Source organism: Columba livia, chromosome 2 (genome assembly GCF_036013475.1).
Source record: "Columba livia isolate bColLiv1 breed racing homer chromosome 2, bColLiv1.pat.W.v2, whole genome shotgun sequence".
NCBI classification, from domain to species: domain Eukaryota; kingdom Metazoa; phylum Chordata; class Aves; order Columbiformes; family Columbidae; genus Columba; species Columba livia.
This window is the reverse complement of record NC_088603.1, coordinates 117,547,744-117,563,125: the sequence shown is the minus strand read 5'-3', so window position 1 is coordinate 117,563,125 and position 15,382 is coordinate 117,547,744. Positions and strand designations below refer to the sequence as shown.

At 36.3% G+C, this 15,382-nt stretch overlaps 1 protein-coding gene across 4 annotated transcripts in view; it reads right to left on the bottom strand.

Moving 5' to 3' along the window:
- Nucleotides 1-15,382, bottom strand: part of ASXL3 (ASXL transcriptional regulator 3) — a 128,314-nt gene that overhangs the window by 65,663 nt on the left and 47,269 nt on the right. For 3 of the 4 annotated variants that reach the window (XM_065053430.1, XM_065053429.1, XM_065053427.1), the window contains exons 3-4: nucleotides 7,212-7,320; nucleotides 5,747-5,858 (exon numbers count right to left, since the gene is read on the bottom strand). In XM_065053430.1, coding sequence (XP_064909502.1) covers nucleotides 5,747-5,858; nucleotides 7,212-7,320 — 221 coding nt within the window. Of the gene's footprint in view, nucleotides 1-5,746; nucleotides 5,859-7,211; nucleotides 7,321-9,131; nucleotides 9,187-15,382 lie in introns of those variants that run through there. The other variant, XM_065053428.1, reaches the window with a different exon arrangement.

Genomic DNA, 15,382 nt, shown 5'->3' with positions numbered 1-15,382 from the left:
TTCAAGGCCCAGGACTGAGTGAAGGAATAAAGCAAAAAGCAGCTACTAAGACATAAACTGTTAGGTTATGAGCTGGAAGAGCAGCTGGGTTTCTGAAGATAAGACCTCCTCAGTGAGTGCTCAGAGAGTGTTAACATGAATGATAGAATTAGAATTACTTAGCAAAAAGAGCATGTTAAAAACATTTCTGACAACCTCCATTTAAAATAACTTCCTCTCTTCCATTTTGTCAGGCTATCATTTATAAAAATCAGCAACGCTATGTCTTTACTTTCTAATTTTATAGGCTATGTCTGTAATTTTTTATTACCTTTTACCTTCCCTGACCAAGAAATACGATACTTTTTAATAAGATATTAGAAGACATGTTTCTTCAAAGAAAAAAAATGTAGAAATACAAATTAAAATTATTCTGTCTCACTGCCACTCAAAGTTATTTGGAATAATTATAAACAGACTTATGTAACTAGATGGACAGAAAAGTTCCTGGAGTGCTTTAAGGGGCTTATTTTCCCAAAATTAATAGCACAATTAATTCCAATTTCAGACAGACCATACTGATTTAAAATCAAACCAGAAAAATCAACAGCACTTTACTTCCTTCTCAGTTACGGAAACCACAGCAGATGAGAAAGATTGTTTACCAATGGCCACATTACGAAACACAAATTAATATTGCTACCATATGCTAAAGAATTAAGTCTACCTCAAGCACAAAATGTACACACACACTCTGGAGATACTGGATACACACTCTGGAGAACTCCCTTAGGAAAACATACACAAAATCTCCCTCTAAAATATCCATAAAATTCAATGTTTTCTTTGGGTGACACTTATATTGACTTAAATGGTCAGGCTTTGCTGACACAGATGTATCAAGTAATTCACCTCCATCACTCTTTGATCTCTAGAGCCCAGCTCACAAAATCTGAACACTCAGAAGTTGACTGGTGCCATCAGCTCTTGAATATGAAAACCAGTTTGGGAGTTAGTTAATTGTACAAGTTCGCCTTTTTAAGCAAAAACAGATGCATACATCAAGGACACTACTGTGACTGTAATAACCTTTTGGTAAAGCAATAGGAGCACCATGGAAGAATAAGTAATATTTAACAGTATTTTTTGGAAAAAGACATCAAATACCACATCAGCTTAGTAGCTTGCACTGCATCACATTATATTCTCAGCAAGCTTTTGAGTCCAAACATTTCACAAAGTTTTGAAAACTGTTAATCCGTATTCCGAAAGAAGTCAACATTTTCCACTACAAATATACAGCCTATCATCACTAAGCCACTGATTTCTTAGGCCTCGTTAACTCTATTGTACAGCAAAACAAGCAGATGAGAAAGATCTCTCCCTCAAGCTCCACAGTATCTTCTCTAGTTCTTATGAGTCCGCTCCAGTGGCAATGAAACAAACAGAAGTTAAACTGGATCCTGGGTACAGTATTTTTATTTTATAGCTACTTGCAGTGAGATTAAGAAAAACCAAAAGGTAAAACAGTCTCCTTCTGATGCATCATCCAAAACTCTGTATGTTCGAGCTGCTATCCTGTTACTGCCCTTCTGCATTCAGAGGAGCCCATCCCACATCCAGATGTTGCCATGTGCAACAAACGTAATCAGCAGAATCATCCAATATTATTCCCAAGAGCCGAGATGCTAAGAATAACAGGTTTCCCTGAACTGGAAGAAATTCCGTGCCTGGAAAGGAACTGAACATCTAAATGTGGAGTCAGGTTTCAAACAAAGATGAACATTCATTCTTCACTACAGGAGTTATCCTAGTGGCTTCCTAGTCCCAAAAGCTCAAGTGTTTGGATCAAAGTAGCTACAGAGACAGGCTTCAGCATGAATCTGATCCTCTATCATCCATCATTTTGTCTACTACCTCTAAGAAAACTGCTTAAGAAATTAATTCTGCCATTTCATGTTTGTAACTTGCAGTTTTAGGAAGTGCTGAAAACCAAAGTGTCTCAAGAGGAGACATATGTTGCTCATATTTGGGCAAACATCAGAACCTATGTTTGGGTTGGGATTGGGGAAGGAAGTCACGCTACTGTAGGAATTGCCACCTCCTCCACAGTTACATCATTGTGCATTCCACTGGCTTGTGTGAAGACAATTTTTAACCAGCTCCGCTCTGTGGCTGATGGATTAGCCCTGGCTTCAGAAACCCCAGCGACGAATGGCTTTTGAGAACAGAACAACCTATTGATGGGCAAAGGGATATTATAGTCACCATTTTCCCAGGCAACAGTAATTGAGATTTTAATTCTTTTACCAACTGCACCTTTACAAGCTGCCCTGTATTTGAGGGAAATGGAATTTATAAAAATATATGAAGCTGCTAGAGAACTTCTGTATAAATCCCATTCCAAACAAAATCAACTGTAGCATGAAGAGTTTCTTTAACATATGCCTTTGGAGAAGGTGGGGAAAGAAATACAAATCCTGAGGTGTGGCCATTGGAGTTGTCAGTTTGGCAATACTGATGTGGAGTAACAGCTTTCACTAAGTCATGTGTTTATAACTGTGAGGAATGTTTATATTATTATGCTAATAAAACTGTTCAGTAGCCTGCATTTATACTGGGAAAAATGTGCCTGCTGGGGAATAATGTGTTTCTTCTCTGAGTGTCAGCTGGTACTTTTTAATCCAAAAGCTGGAGACTATAATCTAAAAGCCCACAAACAGACTGAGGCTGTTGCATAGGGTTCCACCCTCTGCTTCTACCTAACTTTAAAGCAGCGCTTCTAAAGCTCTTGCTCAACAGTTACTGATCACTCTGTCAGAACTGAGGCTTCTGGACTCTACCACATTTGAAACAAGAGCAAATAAAAATGCAATCTGTTAAGAATACAAAGTGCAAACAATGTCCATTCTTATATAGATAACACACATACTAAGGCTGAAAGGAGACATTCTATCTATTGACTTTTTCTAAAAAACAGGTCAGACAATTTCATCAAGTGTTTTTTGGACTCAACTGAATGTTATGCCACAGAACAGTTTCCTGGAAAGAAAAAAAATACCAGCTTTAGTGTGAAAAGTTTAATTGAAAGACATCTTGTTCGATTTGATCTGTTAGATGAATTATTTTCTATAGAAATACCTTTTCTCAAATATTTACAAATCAATCAAGTCACCACCTCATCTCTGATAAACTAACTTGACTGTCCCTATTAAATTTCACAAAGCAAAGGAGGTATTTGGTCATTCAGAAGTTCTTAAATCTTTTCCTTTTTTTCTTAATTCTTTCTTACAGCTATGACAAATGCAATACCCTAGTAATCATTTAACTAGTGCTATACCCAAAGGAACACTGTGCCTATATTCTTTAATCAGTACTACCAGAATTACAGTCCAAGAACTGCATTGAACTAATCAGCAAAAGCATCTCATTCGTGTTCAATTCATTTTCTATTGTGATCTTAAAATGCTTTACAGATTTACTGATTTATTGAATATGTTTCCACTGCACAAATGTGACCATTTTTCCTTCACTTTGAAGTCTAAAAAAATTAATGCTGTTCAACTGTAATCATTTGCAAGGTAATCAAGAGAGGTCTCAATATTATTATTTATTATCAATAAATTTAAGCAGGAAGGATTTTGTATTTTTCAAAAAGTATTGACAAAAATATTCAATGAAGAGTGGTCAAATCACATCCTCAAGAAAACAGCAAAAATTCCTACTCTGGATGGTGATTCCCACACCTTTGCAGATCTAGTACTTTGTAATTTTCAGTCCATTTAAAACTGGCTGCATTTCTCAGGCATAGTGCTGTTATTAAGCCAAGCATTCTACACTGTGAATGAAATCACTTATAGAATTCTACAGATATATCAACAGAAACCTTTAACAACAAAAGTTTCAATCTCAAGAAAAGCTATTATCAAATATGTTTGATAAAAGTATGTTTTGTATCAGCTGACTGATGCAAGATAGGCTGTCTCCAATGCATTATTGATCACATCCCTCATTGGCCTTTTTATATGTAATATAGAATTGCTATTGCCGTCCCACTTACTCTTTTTAAATATATCCAGTGTGTGACATTAAAAAAAATTTAAAATGTCTTGCTTTCAAAAAGTTAAATATATTGCAGTTTTCCAAGATTTGTTGAAGATGAAATATGATGGAAAGTTCTTTGCTCCAAAACCAAGCTAGGTGTAATTTACTGCTCTACCCCGAATATCTAAAACATGTTTAATTTTAGCAGCTGCTCTTTTATGTCAACATAAATGCTAGAATTATTTTTATTACTGTAAACTGTGAAAATAGCATACGGCCTCCACCCAGTGAAAACTCAGCAATTTTCTACTTCTGGCATTTTGGTATCCTTATTTACGCCCCACCACTCCTAAATAATTGCCAGGTTTTGGTCATGATTTTTGTTTGTTTGTAACAACTAACATCAACTTCTGCTTTCTGATCTGTAACTGTATTTACACTGCTCTTCACTGCTGTATTCTTCCTCCGCTTAGGAAAGTGTACTTCAGCTAATTGCCTCAGTATCAGACAGAAACTGTTGAAGAACCACAAATATATATTAATATGTTCACTTATGCATGCAGTATATACTATATAAGCATAAAACCACTGCACAAGCAGAGTCTGTTAACGTATAGACATATCAAAGAAAATGAAGAAGCAGAGCCATTTAATAATTCTTGACTTTTGTTTTTCCACTGAGTTTCAAAACTTCACCACTAAATCCACAACAACCTGTCTTAGGTAGTTCTGTTACTCCTATCACTGAGCATGTTGTGATTTTTCAATTGAGCGATACTGAAATAGCAGCATCTGTCCTTTCCAGGCGCAGCATGGACACTCAGTAAATTGTTCGAGATCAAAAAGGAAGTCTGTGGCAGAACAGCAACATGAGTTGAGCCTTTACATGTCCCAGCTGTAAACAGGACACCTTCTCACTGTATACAAAATGAGCCAAACCAGTATGCTGCAGTCCAGCAGTGGAACATGTTGTGAAGGGGCAGCAAGTTTCTTTCAGAGGTCCCAGAAAGCTTGAGTTTTGTATAAATCATTCACTTTATAAGCATTATGTGAGTGTAGTTTTAATAAGAATAATATTAATTTCTATTACTTGCAATTAATTTTAGGTCACCAAGGAACTGTGTTTTTTTTATGAGCAATTATTATATTTCAAGAAGAAAAAATATTTCTAAGGTTGCCATTTTCAAGTTCTTGCAATGTTTCAGTTTGTCATTATCTCAGAGAAAAAAAAAAAAACAACACAGGATTTGATACTTCGACATGTCTTTATGTCAACATGGCACTCAGGAGGATCTCTTCCTGAAACAAAAAAACCACAAACCTTTGTCCTGTGCTCAGAACTCTACTGAGGGACCAACCCCACATGCCTGCACTGAAATCAGTGAGATGTCTATCCAACAACCGCAAGTCTGAAGCCCGGTAAGGCAAATTACTGTTTAGCTGTGGGGCCTAGAACAAAAAAATTGTAACCCAAAAAATTACCTACTCAGAACAAACCCAACAGCACTACTCATTGTCTTTTACAAATATAACTCAAATAAAAGAACCTGGCATTCCTGATTTCTATTTAAGGCCAAAACAGAGAGGAAGTCACCCAAAAATAGTTCCACTGAGTACAAAACATTATTTACACTGTTAAGAAATCACACCATGTAAATCTTAAGTAAATAATACTTTTCTTTTCCCGAAACATGCCCTCCAATATTGAAATTAAAACACCTACCACCATTTTCTTCTCCATTATTATTGTTTGTCTCAGCCATTTCAGTGCCATCTAACTCGGATTCACATCCTAAATCCAATGTTCCATCAGTAGGGCATGTTGATTCTTCTTTCTACATTAAAAAAAAGAAAAAAGAAAACTAAAATTAACAAGAAAGAATCAATCATGATTCTGCTGCATCTCCAAAAATAAATTACTGCCATGTACTCTCACGCTTACATTTCAAAAACCAGAAAAAAATAAAATGCGCTTGTGAGTTACTTCAGAGAAAGACATAAAAACAGACCTCCATGAAACAACTAGCAAATCAAAAACAAAAAAGCTGTTCCATCAAGTCATAACATACTCTTTTTTTCAAAAATGTCAAATAAAATATAAGATCTTCCTCTTTTCTTTTTTCTTTTTTTTTTTTTTAAACAGAAACAGACTTGTTTGGCTGTTAAAAATCCTAGTTTTGCAGTTGAGTGTCCACAACGCTGCAGCAAAACACAAATCCTTTAATGTTTCTTTTCTGCCTTTGCCTGTTTCCTGAATTTAAACAGCTGAAGCAACCTGGAGCTCACAAGCAAGGGAGTGATTGTGAATACCTGGATTTATGCCAAGAATATCTCCCGATTTAAAGAAAAACAACAGCATTTGTTTTAGTAAATTAGGAAATGAAGCTTCTGGAAACTATTAAGTCAATCTCAGATACAGAATATTTAGTTATCAGGAGCAGACAAATTTATATAGCTTTATATTTTTTAAACCCTTACATCAAATAAATCTGTCATAAATTACAAAAGATGCTTCCCACCGGCCCAAAATTTTAATTGACTACATTTAGACCGCCAAACATATAATCTCAGTTTCTTGTTTCTCACCTCTGCCTCACATTCCTCTACTCCTATTGTGATGCCCCTTTAAGTCTGACCATGTACAGCAAGAAAAAATTTCCACCCAAAGAAATCATCATATACATACCAAAAAAGAAAAACAAAGAGGAAAAGAAATAGAAATAGCATAAAGGTAAAATTCTATCACTGTAATTATATTCCTTCTCAAAAGCAATGCTGCAACCTACAAATTCAAAGCTGATTTATATTAGACTAGCAAATAGTTTTTCACTATAAAAAAATCAAACATTAACACAATTACTTAATGAGAAAGTCACTGATCCTCTTGATCTCACTGGTCATAAAAAAGGGCCTTTCTGTGAACAACTCTGAAAGAGCAGCATTTTAGCTAAGCTACATTTTTTTATACCTTATGCCAAATTCAAGAACATGTATTGCTTTCTAGGATAAAACATTCAACGTTTACTTTCATTATAAATCCTTTTAAAAGACATCTGAAAGCAGTTAGAAGGACTATCAGATCATTTCCTCTCCAAAGAATCTAATCTGTTTACCTTTGTATCTATTGAGACATTCAAAAAATGGATTAATAGCGCTACGTACTTTCCATATACAAAATTTAAACTTACTTTGAGAGCGTAGAGTCCTGACTTCCCAGGGATTTTGAAGAATGTTCCATCACCTACACGAGTGTTAGTATGAAGCATTGCATTCAGGCAAGCTAATGGAGAGGTTCCACTGAAAAATAAAATTGTGCAGTCCAAGATTGAGTGTCTCTTGTAAAACTATTCCCTCGGTCTTTTTTTTAAAAAAACCCTCATGCTTGCCTTGCCTAGCCTTTTTTTGCCCCCCCCCCCCTTTTTTTTTTAATTCTCTCAACCCTGAAAACATCTACATTACAATAACAGGCCAGTTTCAAACTTAATCATATGCATCTGTCCCCTAGGCTCGAGGCAAAAAGTCTGTGAATTATAATTATGCTTTTCTTCATACAGCAACCAGCTCCACATTCTAAGAGCACCAAAGTCCAAATATTTATGTGAAATTACTTTGAAAATAACACCATGAAGCCACATTTTTAAAATGTTACAGACAATGTGGCTGCTGCACATGAATGATCAAAACAGCACCAAGTTCAAGGGCAGCTGCATCCCATAGGATGAAAAGCAACAAAAGAATAGTAAAGAGCTCAGGAAGAACACATTTAAAATGAAAAGTGATATACAGTTAAGCCATCTTCTGGCTTAACACGGTCAGTACGCATTACTATACATAAATACAAGCATCTTTTCTAATTAGAGTTGTTTCAGAGATTAAGAGACTGACCTACTCAAGGTAGTAATTGTAATACCACTGTGGAATGCATGTTAAGAAACTATTTTAAAAGAAACACAATACATTAAGAAGAGTACACGTACAGGGTTGTCTTTGTGTTTTATCCATGTTTGCATCAGAAAAAGAAAGCAAATGTTTCTACCCTAGCTACTCTTACATAATTCTGAAAAGTTCATCTAAGAAATGGTGGGGAAAAAGGTAGTCATACATGGTTTTATTTAATTTAAATTTTAAAATTAAAGGACAAGATTTATAGACATACTATCACATCTTTGTCCTCATTTACTGACTAATGTACACGGTGTACTCGGGGACTGAATCGGAAACTGTGCTTCTTCCCTGGGGTCCCCAGCCTGCACGCACGCTTATCTTTAGCCACGTAAATATATTCCACTTGGTTAAGTGGAACAATGCCTGTGCATTACATTAAGTGTGTTGCTAAGTATTCCAGGATTAATTATACACTCAACTATAAACCAGGAACAGGGCTTCAAAAGTCCATCAGAAATGACAATTCGTTATTACACAATATTGTAACATAACATGCAATATTTGTTGAAAATTGCATGATTGACATTTTTTTATAGATAAAAGTGGGCTGAACTTGTCATCTTTCATACAAAGATGCTTTCAGTTGATTTCCATGGCTCTGTTTCAATAAAATTCATCCTTACTGTACACATATTAATTTAATGGCAAGATGGTTAGTGTGGTAATTGCTCTTCCAGTAAAAATTAAACTATAAAATGTCCTCAGGACAGGAAGTCCTGTCCAATATAATTTATTTACTACCTCTAAAATAAAAAAGCACAGGTAAAAATGCTGCTTGTTAATACACAAATCAGATATTTAATAGATATCTATTTTATGAGTATTCAAAATATACTCAAGCACTATGAAAATTCTGTGAAGTATTGATTGTTTCTTTTTTTTTTAATCCCTGCAAATAAAACTAATTCCACATCTGGTTTTGATATAACACTGTAACAGAATACAAAACTAAATTTGGTAGAACTATAAAAATACTGCTAGCAGTAGCACAGAAAACATAAACTCATTTCATTGACTTTAGCAATTACTTAAAACAGTTTTAGAATAAGCAGGATACTTCTATTTGCACATTTTCCTTATTCTATTAATGTTTGACAAGCAAAGACACAAAGCATTTAATAGAACAGTTCTAGTTGCGTAATTTCTTCCATATGTTAACATACATATCGTGAAGCAAGTTCAACTCTCACAGTCTTGGATCTTTTTAGTGAAACATTATCACAGATAAAGACTTTCTCTGCAAGACAGAAAGAACTTGCTGACTCTGCAGTGGAAGACAAACTCAATATATCAACAAGAAACAAAACTGTGTGTGCATGTATACGTGATTTGTATTCTTCTCCTGTTCTGACGTAAATATTCTGGACTCCACACTTATTTTTAGATATCATTAATGAATTTAAATGATACGAGATGAATGAACCCCAAATAGATGATTTGGCAATACCTCATGACCACTACTGTGCTCACAGCAGATATCTTAATCTTCAAAGTCTTGCCAACTGGCAAGTGGACAATAGAAACAACTCTCTGACTTACAAAGAAAACCATATCAGCTACTGAGCCAAGCAGTACTTTAACTACTGCTATGCTTGTTTTATACAGATATCTGCAATTCCTAAATAATTTGGCATGCAAACAAAGGGCATATCCACCCTTGTTGGAAATTGGACTTGGGTATGTCTATAATGAGCACAAAACAAACTGCACATAATAAAGTTACAAACAAAATCATAATCTGGACATGGCGGGGTGGATATATTTTGAGCTAGCAGCTCACACTGAAATTCCATGGTGTCCTTTATCATTGCTGTTTTGACCCATGTTAACCAATGATTTCCCTGCTCTTCTGTCAGCAGCAGCACCCTTTAAAACACTATTATTAAAATTCCCAAACATTACCCACAAGGGATGCTGGAAACACTTGCAGTACATGCTATCACAACACATGGGACCATGGTTAGAAGACCCAGCAATCAAAGATCGCATGATGCAGACTGATGTCTGAATCATAGAGCAGTTTCTCAGGGATCCAGACTACTTATCACATGCTTTCTAAATTCTCCTACAGCCTGAGGACGTGTTCATTCTGCTGAGAGCTGCTGGCATGTATTAATACAGCAGCCAAGGACTGCCAAGTAAGAGGCTGAGTATCTCTGAATGTCAAAAATCGCACAGTTTGACCTAAGTTCTTGAAACACTCCGAATCAGTTCAACTTTGATTCAGTTAAATCAAATTGGATACAATAATATTTTACTTTATAGCTTGATATCTGTGAATTTTTAGAGCAATAGCATATTTTATACCAACATGCTGCAAGTTTTGTTGCCCTAGTCTACACGTGAGGAATATGTTTACCATTTACAGCCTTCAGATGCAGAACTTTCATACGATTTATCATCTTTTGGGTGAGATTGCTTTAAATCATTGTGGTCATTCACACATGGGAGTCACCCTCTGTGGCAGTATGTCTTTAAGATTGATAATCTTCTTCTTCTATGTTTATTTTATGCATATACATATATACACACATACAAGCACACTTCCAAAAAGATATAAAAAAAATGAAAAGTTACTTACTTTCTGTAAAGGTGATATGAAGTCACAACAACCGGCAACACAGGAAAGAGAAAGAATTACCGATTAGTCTTCCAGTATAAAAGTTGTTCACGCAATTTGATAATTTAAAAGACACCAAGTATTTCAACATTTCATAAATGCTCTTCCTCAGAATCACTATAAGTTGGAAACAATCAACACATCCTTCTAAATAGAATCACAAAATTCCCGTACATTATCAAAGCAAGTTTATCACCCCAACTCCTCCAGTCAACAGTATCTCCATTATTTTGTGATTCTGGGCTCCCTCTACTGGCCATGCAGCCCGTGTTACCTAAATCGAAATGTTGGCCTACACAGCATCTACACACAAAGCTGTGCAGAAACAGGTAGGGAAAGTACAGACGTCGGTTCCCTCTCCCCTGCCACTCTCCCCAAAACCTCACAAAAACCTATAAGAACACCAATAAACCCACTATTTTTATATTTTAAACCTCTCAAACACACAGTTTTGGCAGAAAAATGCTGAAAACCTCTAAAGTTATACTTCTAATTCCATAACGGTCTTTGCTAGATTGCTTGCCAAGAGAAGGAAAAAATAAAAGTGATATTGGAAAACAAAGGAAAAGTTTTAAATATGGAAAATAAATTGACTAAAGCCAACCTATCCAGACAACACAGTGTGGCAGACAGTGAAAGTTTCCTGACACTGTGCAGACAAGGCACCTCGGTCCTGCCACCAGCAGCATTTCAGCCGCTCGGCTCGCCCCGCACAAAGCGCAACCCCCTCCAGAGCTCACAGGGGTTCCCAGCGTGTTTCTAAGTTGAACAACCACTGCTGTAAGAGGAGCACTGAGCTGTCGTAAATGTGATCGGTATTTATTTGTTTGAAATCATCTGCTCATTTTATACACGTTCATAAGTAGTCACGAGGGAGCAACAATTGTTACTCACTGCTGGAAACAAAACCAAAAGGCTTCAGAACTAATTTCTAGACCCGATATGAAGTCACACAGAGTAAAATATGCTTATAATGCATGTAAGTTACACCGTTTTGGAGGGTTCGCAGGGTCTCTGGAAAAACAGAGTCTAAAGTCAGAAATACCATGATGAACAGAAGACAGCATTTAAAATCAACGTGAAATCCAATCAAAATAAATGCAAAGTGCTATACAAAGGAATGTGAAATCAAATCCAGAAAATGTACATTTTCACAGCAAGTCCAAGGGACTGACACCAGCATGGTGAAATTAATCAGAAGGTAGTGGCGCCAGCAGTTATATGTGTCAAGCAGACGGCTGGCTGAGAGACACAAGGTGAATATTCTTTTACCTCCAGTGCTAGTGGACACCTATCAAATTCTTGGCCCATTTGAAGAGAAATAAAGAAAAAAAAAAAAAAAAAGAACAAAAAAACCCCAAAACGAAAGAATAACAAGAGTGATAATAAGTAAAGAAAATAAGACGTATGAGGGAAGGCTGTAGAAAACATATTTGTGTGGTCCAGAAAACAGAAGAGTAAGAGAAGGCGTAACTGTAATTTTTCAGAAAAATGTAAAAGGCTGTTGGAAGTCAATGAAGACAAATGTTCTTCCTGGCCACTGGAGGAAGAAAAAGAAAGTTCACAGATAGTCTGAAAGTGTGAATGTAGGCGTTGTTTTAATCAACACCAGGGAAGTTTGTAAAATGACCTTCATCAGAAGATGAAACACACACCACTCATGACTTGTACATATTGTGGAACCTGTCCCAGTGTTAGCATTTGTATTGAATGGTCTATTGAGCATGTGTCCAGCACTGTATCTTAGGATTCTTTATCTCTTTAATACATCAAATATTTTTTTTAAGCCTGAGGTTAACCATATACCCTAAGTACACTCTTTCCAAAATATACAGCAGCCAGAAATGCTGGAGAATTGACTGGATGGGCACTGCTTGCTGAAGTGTTTCACAAAGCCATGTGTGCAGTACTGGATGCCCAGTGTGATGAAGCCAAACAAGCAGCTTTCCCACAATCTCCAAGGAGCCGTGTGCCCATGGCCCTACTATCATGTGCCAGCAAAATATCCAAACTTGCCTTACAAGACTGTAACTGTGACCTAGCTTGGGAGTGACACAGGACCACCAGGAACCTAAGGAGCAATACCAAGACAAGAAGATTGCTGTCCTATAGAGCAAGAAGACAGGCAAACTGCCACTGACAGCTCCAGGATCGCTCTCCCCCGCCAGCCATGCCTGACGGAGGCGGCAGCGCCGCAGCAGGCGTTAGCACTGGGGCCCAGGCAAGTTCTTCCAGCCCAGGCTCAGAGGGAAGAACCAGGAGAAGTCCAGTGAACAGAAGACTGGAAAAAAAAACCCAGATATTTTACTGTATTGAAATGGTAGAGGCACGGGATCCTTCCCTTGGCACAAAGGGAAATAGAGAGCACAGAGGAAATGGCTGAAAACAATGCTGAGGAGTGCAAGATTTCCTGCCAACCGCCCACAAACTTTTGAGCAATAAAAGCTTCACGTTGGTCTAAACAAATCAAATCACATGATGATGTCATCTCCACTGTTTTCCGTGGTTATTTTGTAGGTTCCTATACAGGAAGACATGAAGAGGAATATTTGCTTTCTCATCCAATGTTAAATACAGACTACGTGTCACAGATAACATTTCATTCAGAATCATCCTTCCTTCAACAGACAGCAAAATCATGGACTAAACATGTTAATCCAAACTGAACCAGTTTACATTATCAAACAGAAAACTTGATTTCAACAATCAATTTAAATCTTGGTTTTGATTTTTTTCCATTTATTTTCCTATTGCAAGGTTAATTCATTCATTGCTTGAAATGACTAGAATACCTCCATTGGCAAAAAAATAAAGCTTTAATATAATATTACTCTTTGCTAACAGGGAGACTATAAGTGCATTCAGCAGTTATCTAACTTACAAAAATTAGAATCTAAGTCCTATTTTCTGATATTAAAATAGCAATGACATCTTATTTACTAAATCATTACAAGTATACCTATTTCTGTTAAGTCATTTCTGGAAAGAAACTGGAATTTGATTTAAAAATTGGCTTTTAAATGCTGAATTAAAATACACTAGATGTGTTGGATATAAAAAGAAATAAATGAGACTTTTCAGAGCATTACATATCCAACATAATTTATTAAAACATAAAAACATCTTTTAGTATGTGGGTAGTAGGTAGCTAGGGAACCATCTACTGTTTTTACATAAAGATTAGTGAAACTGTAGAGCTGGTAGATCTCAGCCTCTCACACAAAGTTTTTATTCATAAATTGGAACAAGAAAAAAGCATTTTACTTCTTGAACTTCCAGTCAGCTTCTTAAAAGAGACTACTAATGAGAACAACAGAAAATACTTTTGACACCTACCATTGATGTGACTGTCAAAACTATTTATGTTCTGAAGTCTTAACCACTTAAATAATAAATAATGGTATATAAAGTCTTAAGCCTTAAACAGTTATTTGCTACCGTTTTATAGGAATTTAAGTGGATACAGGTAGAATACTGCTTACACAGTTTGAATAAACTATATGTAAGGTTTATTCCTAACACAAGTTTTCCCAATTGGATCTTTAAAAATATTTTAAAGGAATAAAATAAATTTCTTAAAAGAAATATCTATCTTTTTAAGTTTATTTTTAATCAATTTTATCCACATTAGCTAAAATTAATGTCAGGTTTGTTCTCATTTGGGTCGCATCCTACAGAAAATTTCGACATCTCTGGTCCTACTTATGCTTCACACATGGCACCTGACTTCCAGCCTTCAGGTTTCACAAACACGGCTACTATTCTTGAGCGGAGCAAGTCAGCCAGACAGCCCACAGCTATCAGGCAACAAGACAGACCGGTACAGCTAATTTGACTGTAGTCTCACAGACTGCAAACAAATTCCAGAAGATGATAGAGAAGAAGATCCATTATATATACTACTGACATTGCTTCATACTCAAACCTCATAAAAATTTCTTGTTTTTCTAAACCAGATGACAATAGAGGCAAGAATATTATCAGTATGATGGAGAAAACAAGGATAAGTACAGACATGCTAAAACACAACACGTCACTGATGCCTTGTGTCTGTCTCAGAAGCTAGCAGAACTTTCCTATCAGCTTTCAGTGAGGTTAACTAAAGTAGTGAATTCCAAATATCCAAAGCAGAAGAAAGCAGCAGTGAACTTGAACTTTGCCTTTTGTAGCTTGTGAGGTAGTTACAAGCAGCTGGAATCACAGTTGACTAAAGTGTCTGACATTTTTCGAAGAAACTGAATCTTTTCATTATCCTTCAAATGTGAAATAATCTGCAGCAATACTGGAGAGAAATTCAACAGGGATAGTAAACTATAGCCAAGTATTATAAGAGGGCATTTTTCGCATTCCTTAGCAGGAAATCTCATTTGCAAACTCACCTAGTCTGGTTTCATATTTTGAGTTCACCCAACCTGGAATCAGGGGAGGAGTTGGAAGTTGATCTGCTTTCATAGAACTAACAGGCATCCTCTGTCTCTTATTAAATCACCTCTGCAGCATTAAATAACGCTGCCTCTCCTCGGAGGAGTGGCAAACAGCCACCCAGAGAGACAGACCGAGATTATTCAAGGCTTCCGTGAAAGGATATACATAACAAACAAATATTGGAGATCGTGCCACTACCCTTAAGGTCTATTCCTACTACTTCTAGGATCCCCCTACATGAACCAACCTTCCTCTGGGCTTTTTGTTCATCTACATACAGCCGTTATATGCAGTGATTACATGACATTAGACCACACAATAATGCACAAACGTAATAAACCTCTAGCCATACATTCTCATGTAAAAAGC